The sequence below is a fragment of the Hemitrygon akajei genome, chromosome 17 (genome assembly GCF_048418815.1).
Source record: "Hemitrygon akajei chromosome 17, sHemAka1.3, whole genome shotgun sequence".
In the NCBI taxonomy this organism is placed as follows: Eukaryota; Metazoa; Chordata; class Chondrichthyes; order Myliobatiformes; family Dasyatidae; genus Hemitrygon; species Hemitrygon akajei.
This window is the reverse complement of record NC_133140.1, coordinates 7645051-7665248: the sequence shown is the minus strand read 5'-3', so window position 1 is coordinate 7665248 and position 20198 is coordinate 7645051. Positions and strand designations below refer to the sequence as shown.

The 20198-nt window shown below is 43.5% G+C and overlaps 1 protein-coding gene across 6 annotated transcripts in view; it reads right to left on the bottom strand.

Moving 5' to 3' along the window:
• Positions 1 to 20198, bottom strand: part of ndrg4 (NDRG family member 4) — a 214831-nt gene that overhangs the window by 86694 nt on the left and 107939 nt on the right. The window contains exon 1 of one of the 6 annotated variants that reach the window (XM_073069636.1): positions 6674 to 6830. The exons of the other annotated variants lie outside the window; for them this stretch is intronic. Coding sequence (XP_072925737.1) covers positions 6674 to 6694 — 21 coding nt within the window. The 5' untranslated portion in view covers positions 6695 to 6830. Of the gene's footprint in view, positions 1 to 6673; positions 6831 to 20198 lie in introns of those variants that run through there. 6 annotated transcript variants of the gene reach the window in all.

Sequence of the window (20198 nt, the reverse complement as noted above, 5' to 3'; positions counted from 1 at the left end):
AAGAACTCAAGTTGTGTGTTACAGGATGTATAAAGGCTTTAGGGTGATACAGGACATGCCACTTATCGAAGGATGTCCAACTTCTGACCTGCTCCTGTAGCCACTGTGGCTTAATAGGAAGTATTTGGGTTCTCAGGTTGTAGAATTCAGGCATAAAATCAATGCTAGGCAAACTGAGTGGAGCTAGAAACCAAACATTCATTGAAACATTCTACAGTCAATTGAAAATTTCTGAACTCATTTTTGTTAGGCAAGGGTAGAGTTACAGACAAAAAGGACTAAATAGTCATTGTTTCCCACACTTATTCTCTTAACTAACTTATATCACATATTTGTCTTGCATTACGAGAAAATAAGGAAACACATAAAATAGATCCATGGTAACAATCATTTCTGAAGGGTCTGACATTCCATTGGTGAATTAATGTCAAGACATCAGGTCATAGGTACACATACTTACATAAACGTATGCGTTACGAGGACACTGAAGAAAAAACAACTCAATACAGACTGGGAGACTGTTTCGCTGAACACCTATGCTCTGTCTGCCAGAGAAAGTAGGATTTCCCAGTGGCCACACATTTTACTTCCACATCCCATTCCCATTCTGATATGTCTATCCATGGCCTCCTCTACTGTCAAGATGAAGCCACACTCAGGTTGGAGGAACAACACCTTATATTCCGTCTGGGTAGCCTCCAATCTGATGGCATGAACATTGATTTCTCAAACTTCTGTTAATGCCCCTCCTCCCCTTCTTACCCCATTCCTTATTGATTTATTTACCCCCCTTTTTTCCTTTTTCTCTCTCTTTTTTCTCTCTCTGTCTCTCTCACAATCACTCCTTGCCTGTTCTCCATCTCCCTCTGGTGCTCCCCTCCCCCTTTCTTTCTCCCTAGGCCTCCCGTCCCATGATCCTCTCCCTTCTCCAGCTGTGTATCCCTTCTGCCAATCAACTTTCCAGCTCTTAGCTTCACCCCTCTCCCCATCCTGTCTTCTCCTATCATTTCGGATCGCTCCCTCCCCCTTTCAAATCTCTCACTATCTCTTCTTTCAGTTAGTTCTGACGAAGGGTCTCGACCCAAAATGTCGACGTACTTCCTCCTATAGATGCTATCTGGCCCGTGGCGTTCCACCAGCATTTTGTGTGTGTAACTCAATACAAATTCTCCCATGGTCGCAACTATTGCACTTATAATAATAATAGAATAATAGAACAGTACAGCACATTACAGGCCCTTCGGCCCACAATGTTGTGCCGACCCTCAATCCCTGCCTCCCATATAACCCCCCACCTTAAATTCCTCCATATATCTGTCTAGTAGTCTCTTAAACTTCACTAGTGTATCTGCCTCCACCACTGACTCAGGCAGTGCATTCCACGCATCAACCACTCTGAGTGAAAAACCTTCCTCTAATATCCCCCTTGAACTTGCCTCCCCTTACCTTAAAGCCATGTCCTCTTGTACTGAGCAGTGGTTTCCTGAGGAAGAGGCGCTGACTGTCCACTCTGTCTATTCCTCTTAATATCTTGTACACCTCTATCATGTCTCCTCTCATCCTCCTCCTCTCCAAAGAGTAAAGCCCTAGCTCCCTTAATCTCTGATCATAATCCATACTCTCTAAACCAGGCAGCATCCTGGTAAATCTCCTCTGTACCCTTTCCAATGCTTCCACATCCTTCCTATAGTGAGGCCACCAGAACTGGACACAGTACTCCAAGTGTGGCCTAACTAGAGTTTTATAGAGCTGCATCATTACATCGCGTCTCTTAAACTCTATCCCTCGACCTATGAAAGTTAACACCCCATAAGCTTTTTTAACCACCCTATCTACCTGTGAGGCAACTTTCAGGGATCTGTGGACATGTACCCCCAGATCCCTCTGCTCCTCCACACTACCAAGTATCCTGCCATTTACTTTGTACTCTGCCTTGGAGTTTGTCCTTCCAAAGTGTATCACCTCACACTTCTCCGGGTTGAACTCCATCTGCCACTTCTCAGCCCACTTCTGCATCCTATCAATGTCTCTCTGCAATCTTCGACAATCCTCTACACTATCTACAACACCACCAACCTTTGTGTCGTCCGCAAACTTGCCAACCCACCCTTCTACCCCCACATCCAGGTCGTTAATAAAAATCACAAAAAGTAGAGGTCCCAGAACAGATCCTTGTGGGACACCACTAGTCACAACCCTCCAATCTGAATGTACTCCCTCCACCATGACCCTCTGCTTTCTGCAGGCAAGCCAATTCTGAATCTACCTGGCCAAACTTCCCTGGATCCCATGCCTTCTGACTTTCTGAATAAGCCTACCGTGTGGAACCTTGTCAAATGCCTTACTAAAATCCATGCAGATCACACCCACTGCACTACCCTCATCTATATGGCTGGTCATCTCCTCAAAGAACTCTATCAGGCTTGTTAGGCACGATCTGCCCTTCACAAAGCCATGCTGACTGTCCCTGATCAGACCATGGTTCTCTAAATGCCCATAGATCCTATCTCTAAGAATCTTTTCCAACAGCTTTCCCACCACAGACGTAAGGCTCACTGATCTATAATTACCTGGACTATCCCTACTACCTTTTTTGAACAAGGGGACATCATTTGCCTCCCTCCACTCTTCCGGTACCATTCCCGTGGACAATGAGGACATAAAGATCCTAGCCAGAGGCTCAGCAATCTCTTCCCTTGCCTCATGGAGCAGCCTGGGGAATATTCCGTCAAGCCCCGGGGACTTATCCGTCCTAATGTATTTTAACAACTCCAACACCTCCTCTCTCTTAATATCAACATGCTCCAGAACATCAGCCTCACTCATATTGTCCTCACCATCATCAAGTTCCCTCTCAGTGGTGAATACCGAAGAGAAGTATTCATTGAGGACCTCGCTCACTTCCACAGCCTCCAGGCACATCTTCCCACTTTTATCTCTAATCGGTCCTACCTTCATTCCTGTCATCCTTTTGTTTTTCACATAATTGAAGAATGCCTTGGGGTTTTCCTTTACCCTACTCGTGCCTTCTCATGCCCCTTCTTGCTCTTCTCAGCCCCTTCTTAAGCTCTTTTCTTGCTACTCTATATTTCTCAATAGACCCATCTGATCCTTGCTTCCTAAACCTCATGTATGCTGCTTTCTTCCACCTGACTAGATTTTCCACTTCACTTGTCACCCATGGTTCCTTCACCCTACCATTCTTTATCTTCCTTACCGGGACAAATTTATTCCTAACATCCTGCAAGATATCCCTAAACATCGACCACATGTCCATAGTACATTCCCCTGCAAAAACATCATCCCATTTCACACCCGCAAGTTCTAGCCTTATAGCCTCATAATTTGCCCTTCCCCAATTAAAAATTTTCCTGTCCTCTCTGATTCTATCCTTTTCCATGATAATGCTAAAGGTCAGAGAGCGGTGATCACTGTCCCCCACATGCTCACCCACTGACAGATCTGTGACCTGACCCGGTTCGTTACCTAATACTAGATCTAGTATGGCATTCCCCCTAGACGGCCTGCCAACATACTGTGACAGGAATCCATCCTGGACACACTTAACAAACTCTGCCCCATCTAAACCCTCGAAACTAATCAAGAGCCAATCAATATTAGGGAAGTTAAAGTCACCGATGATAACAACCCTGTTATTTTTGCACCTTTCCAAAATCTGCATCCCAATCTGCTCCTTGGTATCTCTGCTGCTACCAGGGGGCCTATAGAATACCCCCAGTAGAGTAACTGCTCCCTTCCTGTTCCTGACTTCCACCCATACTGACTCAAAAGAGGATCCTGCTACATTACCCACCCTTTCTGCAGCTGTAATAGTATCCCTGACCAGTATCCTCTCCTTTCCCCCCCCTCTCTATCCCTTTTAAAGCACTGAAATCCAGGAATATTGAGAATCCATTCCTGCCCTGGTGCCAGCCAAGTCTCTGTAATGGCCACTACATCATAATTCCATGTATGTATCCAAACTCTCAGTTCATCACCTTTGTTCCTGATGCTTCTTGCATTGAAGTACACACACTTTAGCCCTTCTACCTTACTACCTTTATACCCTTTATTCTGCTGCTCTTTTCTCAAAGCCTCTCTATATGTTAGATCTGGCTTTACTCCATGCACTTCTTTCACTGCTCTATCGATCCAGGTCCCATCCCCCTTGCAAATTTGTTTAAACCCTCCTGAACCATGCTAGCAAACCTACCAGCAAGGATATCGCTCCCCCTTGAGTTCAGGTGCAACCCATCCAATCTGTGCAGGTCCCACCTTCCCCAGAAGAGATCCCAATGGTCCAAAAATCTAAAACCCTGTCCCGTGCACCAACTCCTCAGCCACGCATTTAACTGCCATCTCCTCCAATTCTTACCATCACTATCACGTAGTACTGACAGCAATCCTGAGAACACCACCCTTGAGGTCCTGTTCTTCAGTCTTTTGCCTAGTTCCTGAAACTCACACTTCAGGACCTCATCCCTCTTCCTGCCTATGTCGTTGGTCCCAACATGTATCATAACTTCTGGTTGCTTTCCCTCTCGTACCAGGATGTCATGCACCCGGTCAGAGACCTCCCGGACCCTGACACCCGGGAGGCAACAAACCATGTGGGTTTCCTTCTCACGTCCACAAAATCTTCTGTCTGCTCCCCTGACTATATAGTCTCCAATGACGACAGCTCTCCTCTTCTCCATCCCATCCTTCTGCACCACAGGGTCAGACTCAGTGCCAGAGGCTCTGCCACCGTGGCTCACACCTGGTCGGTCATCCTCACCAACAGCATCCAGGACGGTAAACTTATTATTCAGGGGAATGGCTACAGGGGTGCTCTGCACTACCTGTCTACTCTCCTTCGCTTTCCCCCCTCGGACTGTCACCCAACAACCTGCTTCCGGCAGCCTAGGTGTGACTACCTCCCTGTAGCTTTCATCTATGACTGCCTCATTCTCCCTTATGAGTCGAAGCTCATCCAGCTGCTGCTCCAGATTCCTCACACGGTCTTCCAGATCGCCCAGCCACAAGCACTTCTGGCAGATGTGACTCTGCGGGAGAGGGGAGTTCCCCCAAGATTGTCACAATTAAATGCATTCCTCACATTTTACACACGCAAATTCTTGTATGTACATACAGCCACAAACTTCAAGGGATAAATACGCTGATATGTAGCATGCAGTCATAGAAAAGGCACATTCCAATACACACATGTCAAGAGATACACAATATATATCTGTCCATAGGTAAACATGAATATGCCAATAACTATGTGCATGCACATTATTACATACTGATTGTTATTGCCATGCTTTTTTAGGCAGCTGCATAGATTAAGGATGACTAACTTCCACTGGCTGCTGTGGGTTTTGAGTGGCCAATGAGGTCAATTTGGGATCCCCAGACATTTCCAAGAAAGGGGCAAGTGGCAACCAAGAAGATGCACAGATGGATAATTTATTAGTAGGCGCATTCCTTCTGCCACATACCCAGGACCTCTGTGTGCTTCAAATGCATGGTCTTAAAGCTCCCAAATGTTTCTTCCCACTTTGAGCAGTGGTGGGCTAGAGGTCCCTAGGAGTCAGTAGAAATGTTGCATTTCCATGAGGAGGCTTTGAGCACATCCTTGAATATTTTCCTACCAGCATGATGATCTCTTCCTTTGACAGAGCTGCCATGTGCATGCATGAAAAAGGCATTTGTATTTTATGGCACTTTTAATAAAGTAACAGATTTCAGAATGCCATCAAACAAAATTTGACAGTAAGATTCCAGGTATTTAATCAGAATGCTATCAAACAAAACTTGACAGAGCCAATGAAGGAAATGAGGACAGGTTCAAACATTGAGTTAAATTTTAAAGACCACCTTCAAATCCATGTATATCAGCACAAATGCTTGCCTTCTCAGATATGCATAATCATACAGCCACATACAAGCACAATTACATATACAGTAATGCATTTACCTATAAAGATTAACATCCCATTCAAGTGAACACTCGCTGACAAACAGCTACATGTAGAAATCCACACACATCAATCTGTACACAAAGTACATAAATTCCAAAATGCCAATGTTCATGTGACAAACTGTTCAATCTCATTGGACCATACAATCCCTGCAACACACACTCGGCGGATAAAAGGCAAAGCCATTTGCAGAATGTCCTTGTACTGTGGCTGATACTGTGTGGGCATTCAAACCTCATGGCAAACTGACTTTGCACAGACTGGTCAAAGTGCTGTTTCTGTACAAACACTGCAGCAAGCTATAAATGCTGAAAATTAAATCAGTTTAGCTTTTCTCACACCTAACCAATAAAGAGGGGTAGAGTACAGCTGCCACACTCTCTATTCCACACACAAAGATCTGCAGCCTGTTCCAGATTTTTGCTTACGAATTCATAAAAATTGACATCACAGCAGGTTCACACTTTCAGTGCAAATAAAGAACCTCTTTGCACATCACCCCCTTTCCCACAATCTATTAGAGCATTCAAAGCTAGTAACAAAGGCTGTTTGCCTGCACAGCTTGACCAGTTCCCTAATGCCAGTCTTTTAATGTGGATAGAAATCACTAACAGAGAATGGGGGAAGGATGGATAGATGGACACACTCCATGTCCACGTCTGGGCACACCTCCTCCCCACATCCCCTCCTTGTGGAGATCCACTTACCCCATCCCAGCACTCAGGCATCTTGAGATCAGATGAAGGGCGCTGTTCCAGTTCAGCAGCCACAGAAATATCCTGAATGCAGTAAATGAAAAGCTCAGTCTCTATCACAGTTTTGCAGCCTGTCACTCAGAAGCCATGCCTTTTATAGGAGCCCAGGATTCTGCAGTCAATTGGGCAGTGTGCAAAGCTCAGCCATTGGTAGCTATGGCAAGGCTGAGCGCTCTGATTGGTTCTAAGACCGCTCAGTGTGTGTGTGTGTGTGTGTGTGTGTGTGTGTGTGTGTGTGTGTGTGTGTGTGTGTGTGTGTGTGTGTGTGTGTGTGTGTGTGTGTGTGTGTGTGTGTGTGTGTGTGTGTGTGGTGCACTACCCCTCTCACATTTGCCCTGCAAATCCAGTCCTTCTCATCTGTGCAGCTCCTGCAGCTGATGTGAATTTCTATTACTTGCAGAGAGGCACACAATGTTACTGCAATGCTCATCATCTCTCTCTGTGCAGCAGTTTTCACTGAACCCCACGTTGCTTGAAAATTTGTTCTTAATTCCCCAACACAGAAAGCGTCAACCACAACGATCCACCAAAATAATCCTCTATTCCGCTCAGCACCCCATCATAAATTGTCAACTTCCCTGCAACATAGCAAGTAATTACATATAATATGTGTGAGGGGGGGGAGGAGAGAGAGGGGGAAGGAGGAGGGGGAGAGAGAGGGGAGGGGGAGGGGGAGAGGGGGAGGGAGAGAGGGGGAGGGAGAGAGGGGGAGGGAGAGAGGGGAGAGGGAGAGAAGGAGGGGGTGTGGGAAAGAGGAAATGGAGGGAGCTGGAAAGAGAGAGGAAGGAGAGAGAGAAAAGGGAGAGGAGGATGAGAGAGAGACACACATACAGGAAGGGGGAAAAGAAAGATGGAGGGAGAGGGAAGGGAAGGGGTGGGGTGAGAGAGGAAGGGAGAGAGGGTGGGGAGGGAGGAAAATAGAGAAAGAAATTTATCCTTTTAAGTCTAATATAACCACTGTTGCATTGTAGAAAACCCAAGCAATATACGCAGACTAAACTACCAACAGCAGTATGTTACAGGCCAGATTTTCTGTTTCTATGACACTGGCTAATGGATAAAGATTGGCCAGGAAAATTCTCTAGATGTGTAAAACAGTGCCATGAAATCTTTTACATCTCCCAAGAATGTAGACAAGGCTTAATTTTCATGTCTCATTTGGAAGATTGCGCCTCCTATGTCTTTATTTTATTTTCATTTAGAGACACAGCACAGTCAACCCAACTGATGAAGGGCCCGGTCCAAAGTGTCGATTGTTCGTTTCCCTCCATAAATGCTGCCTGACCTGCTGAGGTCCTCCAGCATTTTTAGGTGTGTTGCTTAAGATTTCCAGCATCTGCAGAATCTCTTGTGTTTGTGATTTGAATGCACAGATCTCAGCTCATCTGATAACTGGAGTACGATGTGGACCTCTGGTATCTTACAAGACTTGTTTTCCAGAACCCTGGACTGGCAATCCGGAGACTGGAGTAAAATACCAAATGGCATCTATGGAACTCAGTTTTTAAAAAAAGTCGAATGTGATTACATAACGACCCTGACTTACTTATGAAGGCCATGAAGAATGTGTTGTTGTAAACATCCATCTGGTTCGCTCATGCCCTTCATGGAAGGAAATCTGGTAAACCTGACCAGGCCTGGCTTCTGCATCTCTCAACATCCACCCCAGGTGCTCGGCTCTTAAGTGACCAAGCACGCCACTCACTTGTACGCGAGGCATCTCACCACTAATTTCTCAAGGGTAGTTAGGGTTGGGCAATAAATGCTGGTCTTGCCAGCCTTATACAGATCCTGGAAAAAATGAAAAAAAAGCTACTCATCCACAATGTTTCAAAGCCAGTTCACTCACATTCCTGTTCAAGACCAATGAACCTCTTTTTTTTTATCCTTGCACACTTGGGGGTTAATTCTGTAATGCCATGCTCCCAGTAAGGTGGTGGTGGGATGGACATCTTTGAACCATCTAACCATCAATTTATTTTATTTTATTTAGAGATACAGCATGGTAACAGGCCCCTCTAGCCCAGTGAGCCCACACTGTCTGAGTACACACAAGTGACCAATTACCCTACTAAGCCACATGTCTTTGGAACATGAGGAAACTGGAGAAAATCCACATGGTCATGAGGAGAACGTGCAAGCTCCTTACGAACTGCAGTGGGAATTGAACCTGGGTCTGCGGCTTACACTTGCAGCCACACTACCATGCCGCACAATTTAGTCCCTACTGCTTTCAGGAAACCCACCAGGTTTGAAGAATTTGCTACTTGTTCCACTTTACGCCCAAAATTATGTAATTCATGAAATAAAACAAAAATGTTGGAGAAACTCACCTCTTCATTAGATCTATAGTCTGCAAAGTTAACTGAACCTCTTTGCACAGATGTTGCCTGACCTGAGTGATTTCAGCACTTTACTTTTAGTTAACATTTCCAGGACCATCTGAATGGGAAGATGCTCTATCAGTACTCAGCTCAACAGCAAAGGAATGGCACGTATCAGAGAAACTAGTAGGTCTGGGGCAACAGAGATAAAGCAATGCCCCAAATCAGAAGAATGTGAGAGGGTATTTGGCTGTAGTTTGAGATTAATCATCCCTTATCAATGTAGTATCATTGCCAAAGAAAGGTACCAGGACAGCTGAAATATTCCATCAAAGTATCATTTCATCATTTCAGAGGCAACTGAGGGACAACTATCCACAATCAATACTTCCTTCAATAGGCAGAAGTCTGTTATAACTTCCCTTGTTGGATGATTTACTTCTAAATTTGAATTATAAAACTATGTTTCACAACCCTGTGTCTATAGGAAGATAACTAATTTCAATAATCTACAAGAGGCCAATAACTGAAGAATACAAATGGTATACATTAAACTATTGCTTGGGAATTTAGCACAAACCTGGGATCTGGAAAATAACACCTTATTAGGATCAGGAAATGGCTTTACAGTGGCTGACAACTTCACAACACCGAACTGGGCAAAGCCTCACCCTGACACACTTGAACAAGGCTAAATCGTGAAGGAGATGCTGGGATAATGAATACAGTACAACAGAGAGTGTCTAGAACAAGGATCTGACACAGAAGGTATGCAATGAAGTTTTTGCACTGAGCTCTTTGCGTGGTCCTGGAGGTTTATTAGTTCACTCGTTCCAGAGAATCAATTATTTTCTGTGTACACAATCACCCATCCAGTACTGCTGGAGAAGGAATAACGGTTGCTTGTTCTTAAGGCCATGATTTTTTTCCACATATGAAGAAAGTTTACCAGTGTAATGAATTTACTATTTAGTCCATGGACATACAGCTGAAGCAGAAGGGATTATATTGTTTCCCCATCAGTAAGATTCTTCCAAAACCCAAGACAGCACTGGCAACAGTTGCCTTTTCCTTCATGAATCAAAAATGACATCATTGAAACACAGGACCTGTCAATTCTGAGAGAGGATCCTGCATAAGGATGCCAAAATTCCCAATTTACAGTTATATCACCTTTTATTTTATGATATTTTATGGGGTCAGGATGTTTGGTGTCACCTTCTTGAAAAACCATAGTCTCTCTGTGAAAAAGCAGGAAAGATAGAGAATTCCAGGCTTTGGCCCTGCTCTTGGTCACTGGTTAGCCTTTTGTTTCCATAATTTAGAAACAAATTTAGAGGGGAATGAGCAGGTTGTGTGTTCTCAGCTGTGCCCATCCAGATAGCAAAGCTCTCTGGTTAAGAAAGTGCTGACAAATATGAGGAGGTATATAGGAGTGGGTCAGCTGGTTGAGCAGTGTCACAACAATAACCCTACAATCGATGTCTTTGACACTATGGAATTGAAGAGGAAATCAAGGGAGCACAGACCATTTCTCATTGAGGGGTCCCAGCAGTAAAATGAGTAAGCAGTTTCTAGTTCCTGGGTGTCAACATCTCTGACGATCTATCCTGGGCCCAACATATTGATGCAATACCAGTGGTCATACTCCAGCAGGAATTAGAGGAGATTTGGTACGTCACCAAAGGCTCTAGAAAATTTCCCATGGCCGTCTGGTATTGCACAGGATTGGAAAAAGCTGCAGAGAGTTGTAAACTCAGCCATCTCCGTCATGTGCACTAGTCTCCCCAGCATCAAGGACACCTTCAAAAGGCAGTGCCTCAAAAAAACAGCATCCATCATTAAGGGCCGCCAGCACCCAGGACATGCTTTCTGTTCATTACTTTCATCACAGTAGAGGAGTCTGAAGCAACACATTCAAAATTTTAGGAATAGCTTCTTACATATCTGGAGAAGAAGGATGCTTACATGAGAGAATACTATTCTTGGACTACAGTTCAGCATTCAACACCATAGCACCATCCAGGCTTGACAAGAAGCTCAGAGACCTTGGCCTTCACCCTGCCTTGTGCAGCTGGATCCTGGACTTCCTGTCAGATCACTGGCAGGTGGTAAGAGTGGGCTCCCTCACCTCTGCCCCTAAGGGCTGTGTCCTAAGCCCTCTCCTTTACTCCCTATATACCCATGACTGTATCACCACCCAATCTACTAATTAAATTTGCCGACGGCACTACACTGATTGGCTTAATCTCAAACAATAACGAGGCAACCTACAGTGAAGAAGTCATCACCCTGATACACCGATGTCAAAAAAACTTCTCCCTCAATGTTGCAAAAACAAAGGAACTGGTTGTGAACTACAGGAGGAATGGAGACAAGCTAACCCCTATTGACATCAATGGATCTGGGGATGAGAGGGTGAACAGCTTTAAGTTCCTCAACATACACATCACCGAGGATCTCACATGGTCTGTACGTACCAGCTCTGTGGTGACAAAGGCACAACAGCGCCTCTTTCACCTCAGACAGCTGGAGAAGTTTGGTATGGGCCCGCAAACCTTAAGAATTTTCTACAGGGACACAATTGAGAGCATCCTGACTGGCTACATCACAGCCTGCTATGGGAACTGTGCTTCCCTTAATCGCAGGACTCTGCAGAGAAGTGGTGCAGACAGTCCAGCGCATCTGAAGATGTCAACTTCCCACTATTCAGGATATTTACAAAGACAAGTGTGTAAAATTGGATCATTGGGAACCCGAGTCACCCCAACCACAAACTGTTCCAGCTGCTACCATCCGGGAAACGGTACCACAGCATTGACAGGACCAACAGGCTTCGGGACAGCTTCTTCCACCAGGCCATCAGACTGCTTGACTCATGCTGATACAAATAGGTTATGTTGACTGTCCTGCTGTAAATACTATTTATTACAAATTAGTATAAATTGCACATTGCACATTTAGATGGAGACATAACATAAAGGTTTTTACTCCTCATGTATATGAAGGATGTAAGTAATAAAGTCAATTCAAATCAATTCTTCCTCTCTGCCAGCAGATTTCTGAATGGACATTGAACCCATGAGCTCTAACTCAATGTTTTTGCTCTCTATCTGCATTACTTATTTCTTATTGTAGTTTATAGTATATTTTATATATTGTATTGCTGTCGCAAAACAACAAATTTCATAACATAGGTCAGTGCTAATAAACCCGATTCTGATTCTGAATCCACAACAAGCTGTGCAGTGCACTTTGTAGGTAGAACACACACTAGCCAGGACAAAGCAATGGTGAACAAGATGTCAAACTGACACTGCTTTGTGTTTATCTGGTGTCCAGCTTGCTGAGTATTGTGAAGCTGCAGTCACTATGACAAGTGGAAGTGATCCCTGACACTCCGAGCTTGTCTTAAAGAAAAGGCCTGAGCAAGGCATTTGATGCAGAATACATATGCCCATTCTCTGTTCCATCCTTGTATTCACGGTGTTAACGGAGCTTGTCAGGATGTTGATCGTCATTACCTCAGCAAAGGTAATACTTTCAGTTGTCAAGAGTAGGTGGACAGAATCTCTTGTTAAAAATGGTCTTTAGCAGGCAAATGTACAATGCAGCCGCTGACTGCCACTTAATAGTTTCCATGCCTGAATATCTCTGTCTTGCTGCAAGCATACATGGGCTACTTTGTTTTCTGAGGAGTTAGAAATGGAACTATATAACAATTAATCCACTGGAGAAAAGTTCAGGAAAATTGGATGTCTAAGAAGATCTGGGAGTAAACAACACAAATGTCCTGACAAAGTAACAGTTGCATAACGTCTGCTCCACAACAATTAATTCAGATTCCCGTCACACACTGAAAACACAGCAGCTTCAGTAAAAAAAAAGTAGGCCATCACGTTTAGCGAGGTCAGATGCTGCAGCTTGCAGTTTGGTGGAATTGAAGCCCAAATGAGATTCTAGGATGAATTATCAACCTTAACTCTTCTGATTTCACAGGCTGCTGCTAATTTGAAGGCTGTATTTTTGCACTTACACTGAGGTACAAAACACACAGTTTTTCAGCAAAAGTCTTCCAGAAACATGGGCTGCAAAATTAAGTAATTCAGCAGATGCTTTGAGTCTAAACAAGCTAGTACCTGGCCAGTTTGGTTCACAATAGACTCTGATGTCACCCAAGGAAGAGCTCAGTGATGGGAAGACTAAACCAATATAAATTGATAGCAATCAGTAGTAAATAACTCCATTATTGTATTGAGTATGGTGAAGAGGGTAAACAACATAATGGTGCAGTAGTTAATTCTATTACCTCACAGCTTCAAAAAAGCAGATTCAATCCTGACCTCAAATGCTGTCGTGAAGATGCATGTTCCCTTCAGAAGAGAAAATGACAATACAGTATAGGCCCTTCAGCCCATGATGCTGTGCCAGCCTTTTAACCTATTCTAAGATCAATCTAACCCTTCTTCCTCCATAACCTTCCATTTTTCTGTCATCTATGCGCCTATCTAAAAGTTTCTTAAATGCCCCTAATGTATCTGCCTCTACCACCGCCTCTGGCAGGGTGTTCCATGCACCCAACACTCTGTGCAAAATGAAATTAGCTTTGACATCTCTCTATACTTTCTTCTAATCATCTTGAATTTATTCCTCCTCACATTAGCCATTACTGCCCAGGCTAATCCACTCGATCCAGAGTCGACTGTACTTCCTAAGAAGGTTGGCGTCATTCAATGTCTGTAGTGAGATGCTGAAGATGTTCTATAGGTCAGTTGTGGAGAGCGCCCTCTTCTTTGTGGTGGCGTGTTGGGGAGGAAGCATTAAGAAGAGGGACACCTCACGTCTTAATAAGCTGGTAAGGAAGGCGGGCTCTGTCGTGGGCAAAGTACTGGAGAGTTTAACATCGGTAGCTGAGCGAAGGGCGCTGAGTAGGCTACGGTCAATTATGGATAACTCTGAACATCCTCTACATAGCACCATCCAGAGACAGAGAAGCAGTTTCAGCGACAGGTTACTATCGATGCAATGCTCCTCAGACAGGATGAAGAGGTCAATACTCCCCAATGCCATTAGGCTTTACAATTCTACCGCCAGGACTTAAGAACTTTTTAAAAGCTATTATTAATGCTTTTTGAGATAGTGATTTAGATGCATATCATATTTTTTTTACTGAGTTAAGTATTGTATGTAATCAGTTTTGCTACAACAAGTGTATGGGACATTGGAAAAAAGTTGAATTTCCCCATAGGGATGAATAAAGTATCTATCTATCTATCTATCTATCTATCTATGCTCTTACTGTCTTGTACACATCTGCCAAATCACTTCTCATCCTCCTTCGCTCCAAAGAGAAAAGCCCTAGTTCAGCCAACATTATCCTCACAAGACACACTCTCTACTCTAGGTATTATCCTGGTAAATCTCCTCTGCAGCCTCAATAAAGCTTCCTTGTCCTTCCCATAATGAGGTGACCAGAACTGAACACAATACTCCAAGTGTGGTCTAGCCAGCTTGCTGTAGAGCAAACTTACCTCTTGACTTCAATCCCCCAACTAATGAAAGCCAACACACCATACACCTTCTTACCCACCCTACCAACTTGAATGACAACTTAAGTGGATCCACAGAGGTAAAGCCTAAGATTCCTCTGTTCCTCCACACTGCTAAGAATCCTGCCATTAACCCTGCACTCTGCCTTGAAATTGGACCGTCCAAAGCGAATCTCTTCACACTTGTCTGGGTTGAATTCCTTCTGCCACTTTACTTCTCTTTTTGGATAGGTTCATAAATGATCCCTTAGTGAAGGTTAACAGAAGACTGTGGCACAGAAACAGGTTCTTTGGCCCACAGTGTCTGTGCTAACCATTCAGCCAATTCCAATTAATCCCATTTGCCTGAACATGGTCCGTTTCCTTCCACTGCTCATGTGCCTGTATAAATGCCTTTTATTGATTGATATTGTATCTGCTTCTACCAGTTCCCCAGGAGCTTGTTCGAGGCACTTACCATTCTTGTGTAAAAAAAAACTTACCTCATAACTCTCCTTTAAGCTCCCTCCCCCCACTCACCTGAAAGTCCTCAGGTATTTGACAATTCCATCCTGAGAAGAAAGACTCTGATCATCCATCCAATCTAATGTCTTAACTTTATATACTTCTACCAAGTTACTCCAAAGGTTCTGGCTCTCCAGAGAAAACATTTTCAGTTTGTCCTACCTCTCCTGATAGCCAATATCCTCTAATTCTGGTGACCCTCTTCCGCACCACCTCCAAAGCCTGCACATCCATACTCCAAATCAGAAATGCACATAATACTCTAAATTTGACCTATTCAAAGTTTTGTACAGCTGTAACATGACCTCCTGATGTTTTATACTAAAAAGACTGATCTCTGAATGTAAAAATGCCATACACCTTCGTCAAAATGCAACACATTACCACTTTCAAGGAGCTTATGGTCTTGCAACCCCTAGATTCCTTGGTATATCAATGCACCTAAGGGCCCTACAACAGTGCCTACATAAAGTATTCACCCCCCCCCCCCCCCCAGAAGCTCATATGTTTTATTGTTTTATAGCACTGAATCACAGTGGATTTAATTTGGCTTTTTGACGCTTAACAAGAGAAAAAGAATCTTTCATGTCAAAGTAAAAACAGATATCTACAAAGTGATCTAAATTAATTACAAATATATAACACAAAATAATTGATTGTATAAATATTCACCCACACTCCCACCACCATTTTATATGATGCACCAAATCATCACTGGTGTAGCAATTTGGTTTTAGAAGTCACATAATTAGTTAAATGGAGATCTGTTTTTGTAGGCCTGTGTGCAGTCAAAGTGCTTCAATTGACTGTAGTAAAAATACACCTGTATATGGAAGGTCCAATCGCTGGTGAGTCAGTATCCTGGCAAATTGCACCATGAAGACAAAAGAACACTCCAAGCAACTCCCCAGAAATGTTGTTGAAGAATACAAGTCAAGAGATGGATAAAAGGAAATTTCCAAGTCACTGAATGCAGTTAAGTAAATCATCAAGAAATGGAAAGAATATAGTTGTAAATCTGCCTTCAGCAGGCCATACTCAAAACTTGAGAAACCATGCAAGAAGGGGACTAGTGAGGGAGGCCACCAAGAGACCTATGACATCTCTGGAGGAGTTACAAGCTTCAGTGGCTGAGATGGGAGAGAATGCACATACAACAACTATGGCCAAGGTGTTTCACCAGTCACAGCTTTATGGGAGAGTGGCAAAGAGAAAGCCACTGTTAAAAAAAACTCACATGAAATCTCAGCTAGAGTTTACCAGAAGGCAAGCGGAAGACTTGGAAATTGGTTGGAAGAAGGTTCTATGGTCTGATGAAACCAAAATTGAGCTTTTTGGCCATCAGACTAAACACTATTTTTGGTATAAGCCAAGCACCACACATCATCAAAAACACACCATCCCTTCTGTAAAGCATGGTGGTGGCTGCATCACGTTGTGGGGATACTTCACTGCAGCAGGCCCTAGTAGAGGGTAAAATGAATGCAGCACAATACAGGGAAATCCTGGAGGAAAACCTGATGGAGTTTGCAACAGAACTGCAACTTGGGAGAAGATTTGCTTTCCAGCAAGATGATGACCCCAAGCATAAAGCCAAAGCCACACAGGATTGGCTTAAAACCAACAAAGTTAATGTCCTGGAGTGGCTAAGTCAGAGTCTAGACCTCAATCAAATTGAGAATTAGTGACTGGACTTCAAAAGGACTGTTTACTCATGATCCCCATGCAATCTGAAAGAGCTTGAGCAGGTTTGTAAAGATAAATGGGGAAACATTGCAGAGTCCAGTTGTGCAAAGCTGATAGAAGCTTATCCACAAGGATATTGCCCAAATTCTAAGATTGTATACATTATTGTTTTGTATATATGTATGTACAGTCAAATACACAAATACCATGTACAGTCAGATATGCAATCAGATACCATGTACAGTCAGATACGCAGTCGGATCAATGTACAGTCAGATACGCAATCAGATACAATGTACAGTCAGGTTCACAATCAGATCAATCTGTATTGATAAATCTGACAGCCTGGTGAAAGAAGCTGTCCCAGAACATGTTGGTCCTGGCCTTAATGCTGCGGTACCATTTGCCAGACAGTAGCAGCTGAAACAGTTTGTAGTTGGGGTGGCTGGAGTCCCTGATGATCGTCCGGGCCCTTTTTATGCACATGCTGCTGTATGTGTCCTGAACAGAAGGAAATTCGCTTCCACAGATGTGCTGACATTTCTCTGCCCATATTTCCAACTGGTTGAGGGAATTCTTAAAAGATTTCCTCAAGTCATTGTGATCAACATCCACCATCTTACCATCAACATAATTTTCTCTGCACAAAGCCATGCAGACTACCTTAATAAATCTTGTCTTTTCCAGATCCAAGCCTATCCCGTCTTCCAAAATTTTCTAAAACAATATTTATATTAGTCATATAAAACTCACCAGTTTATAATTTCCTGACTAGATTTTTATTGTCTTTCTTAGACAGGGGAAAACATCGACTATTTCCTAGTCCTCTGGGATGTCATGGTGACTAAAGAGAATACAAAGATCTTTCTTGCCTTGCTCAATAATCCGTAAAAGATCCATCAGAACTTACAGACTAATCCATCTTAATCTTTAGAAAAACCCCAATAACAGAATATCAACATACCCTGGAACATCAGCATATCCCTTAGAACATAGAACATTACAGGCCCTTCGGCCCACAATGTTGTGCCAACCCTCAAACCCTGCCTCCCACATAACCCCCCACCTTAAATTCCTCCATATACCTGTCTAGTAGTCTCTTAAACTTCACCAGTGTATCTGCCTCCACCACTGACTCAGGCAGTGCATTCCACGCATCAACCACTCTGAGTGAAAAACCTTCCTCTAATATCCCCCTTGAACTTCCCTCTCCTTACCTTAAAGCCATGTCCTCTTGTACTAAGCAGTGGTGCCCTGGGGAAGAGGCGCTGGCTGTCCACTCTGTCTATTCCTCTTAATACCTTGTACACCTCTATCATATCTCCTCTCATCCTCCTTCTCTCCAAAGAGTAAAGCCCTAGCTCCCTTAATCTCTGATCATAATCCATACTCTCTAAACCAGGCAGCATCCTGGTAAATCTCCTCTGTACCCTTTCCAATGCTTCCACATCCTTCCTATAGTGAGGCGACCAGAACTGGACACAGTACTCCAAATGTGGCCTAACTAGAGTTTTATAGAGCTGCATCATTACATTGTTATGCCCGCAGCCCCCTCCTTTGTGAGAATTGCAAGAGCACTATTGGGTTGGGTCAGGGGACCCAGGAAATGAGGGGGAGACGTGCAAATTGCCTCGTTCCCCGGCGATGTAAAGTCACGAGACATTGGCTATTGTCTCTTGGAGACACGTTTGTGGATTGCGATCCTATGCTATGTGACAGCCTTCGGGCAAAGTGGGCTGGGTGACGGGGAGAGATCGCATCATCACCTCAACCTGATTGACATCTACAACCCTGCAAGTCAGGATAAAAGAGGGGCTGTAGGAACAGCCCCCTCAGACGCACCAGAAGAATCGCTAGCGATCCCATAATAGCGGGAAGCCATTTGAAGGAAGCCACGTGCGTTCGGTTCCCTTGCCTGGGAGTCGGTGGCTGGTACCACGGAAAACGATTTTTGAACTAACAATGGGGAACCAACTCCCCCGACTCAACGGATTGGCCTCATAAAGGACACGGGCAAGTTTAAGACTGTCTCTCTCTACAACCCAAAAAGCTGCATCTTGAATGACAATTGACTTTTATTTTTCCATCGGACAATACAGTATCCCCTAGACCAGGCATGGGCAAACTACGGCCCGGGGGCCATATGCATATGTTAAGCTTTTTAATCCGGCCCGCAGAACTTGATGAAATTATATTAATAAACCTTGTTAACATTTTTTTCCCCGCAATTCTGGCGTTTTTGCCACAACAAAACTAAATCCAGACTTTGATGCGCTGGCTAAAAAGGGAGACCAACAACACTGTTCCCACTGAAATTAAAAATAAGTTTCTTCGTTGTGTTATGTAAAAAATGCATTTGAAAATATTTTTTTCAATAAGCCTTACATGTTACATGTCATTTCTGTTAAGTGATGGACATGAGTAGTGCGCAGGTGCACGTACGTTCTCAAAATAAAAAATGCGCTCCAGATCAAATAACGCGCTCCGCATACTGGCGCGCTGTCACTGTTCTGTTCTTGTGCTGGTCGTTGTTGAGTTTTGGCTCAGGGGACAATTGAATAAGAAGGAGCAGGACAAGTAGACCTGCATCTCCTACCGTTTTTGAAATAAAGACAGTCAGGAGGAGAGTGATGATGATAATATCTCGAAGGATAACAGAATTTTCAGTGCTTTAAAATAATAACTGTTACTATTAAAAAAGCTGTATTTTATTCATTTAATTTTCAGTGTTTTAAAAGTCATTTCAATAAATAGCTAAATACCATGGGACTTCAAAGACAGATATTTTGTTGTAATGCATTTGTTCATTTTCAATTGAAATTAAAGCACATGTTTTCTACATATCCCATGATATTTTATTTTCTCTTATGAGGTGTATTACCAAAACACTCCGTCCATCTGCTCCTGGTCCGGCCCCCCTGTCAAATTTTAGAACCCTTTGTGGCCCACAAGTCAAAAAGTTTGCCCACCCCTGCCCTAGACAAACGATAGAGCTATTTCTTATTGATGATTATGATTATACCCGCGCTTTTAGATTGAGTATTGACGACGTATATTATCTGAATGTTTGTATTAATCTTATTTTTGTGCCTCGTTATAAATAAAGACTTTTAAAAATAGTACCATCAGACTTCAATGGACCTCTCTATCTTTGCTGGTAAGTGACCCAGTTACGGGGTACGTAACAACATCGCATCTCTTAACCTCTATCCCTCGACTTATTAAAGCTAACACCCCATAAGCTTTCTTAACCACCCTATCTACCGGTGAGGCAACTTTCAGGGATCAGTGGACATGTACCCCCAGATCCTTCTGCTCCTCCACACTACCAAGTATCCTGTTATTTACTTTGTACTCTGCCTTGGAGTTTGTCCTTCCAAAGAATACCACCTCACACTTCTCTGGGTTGAACTC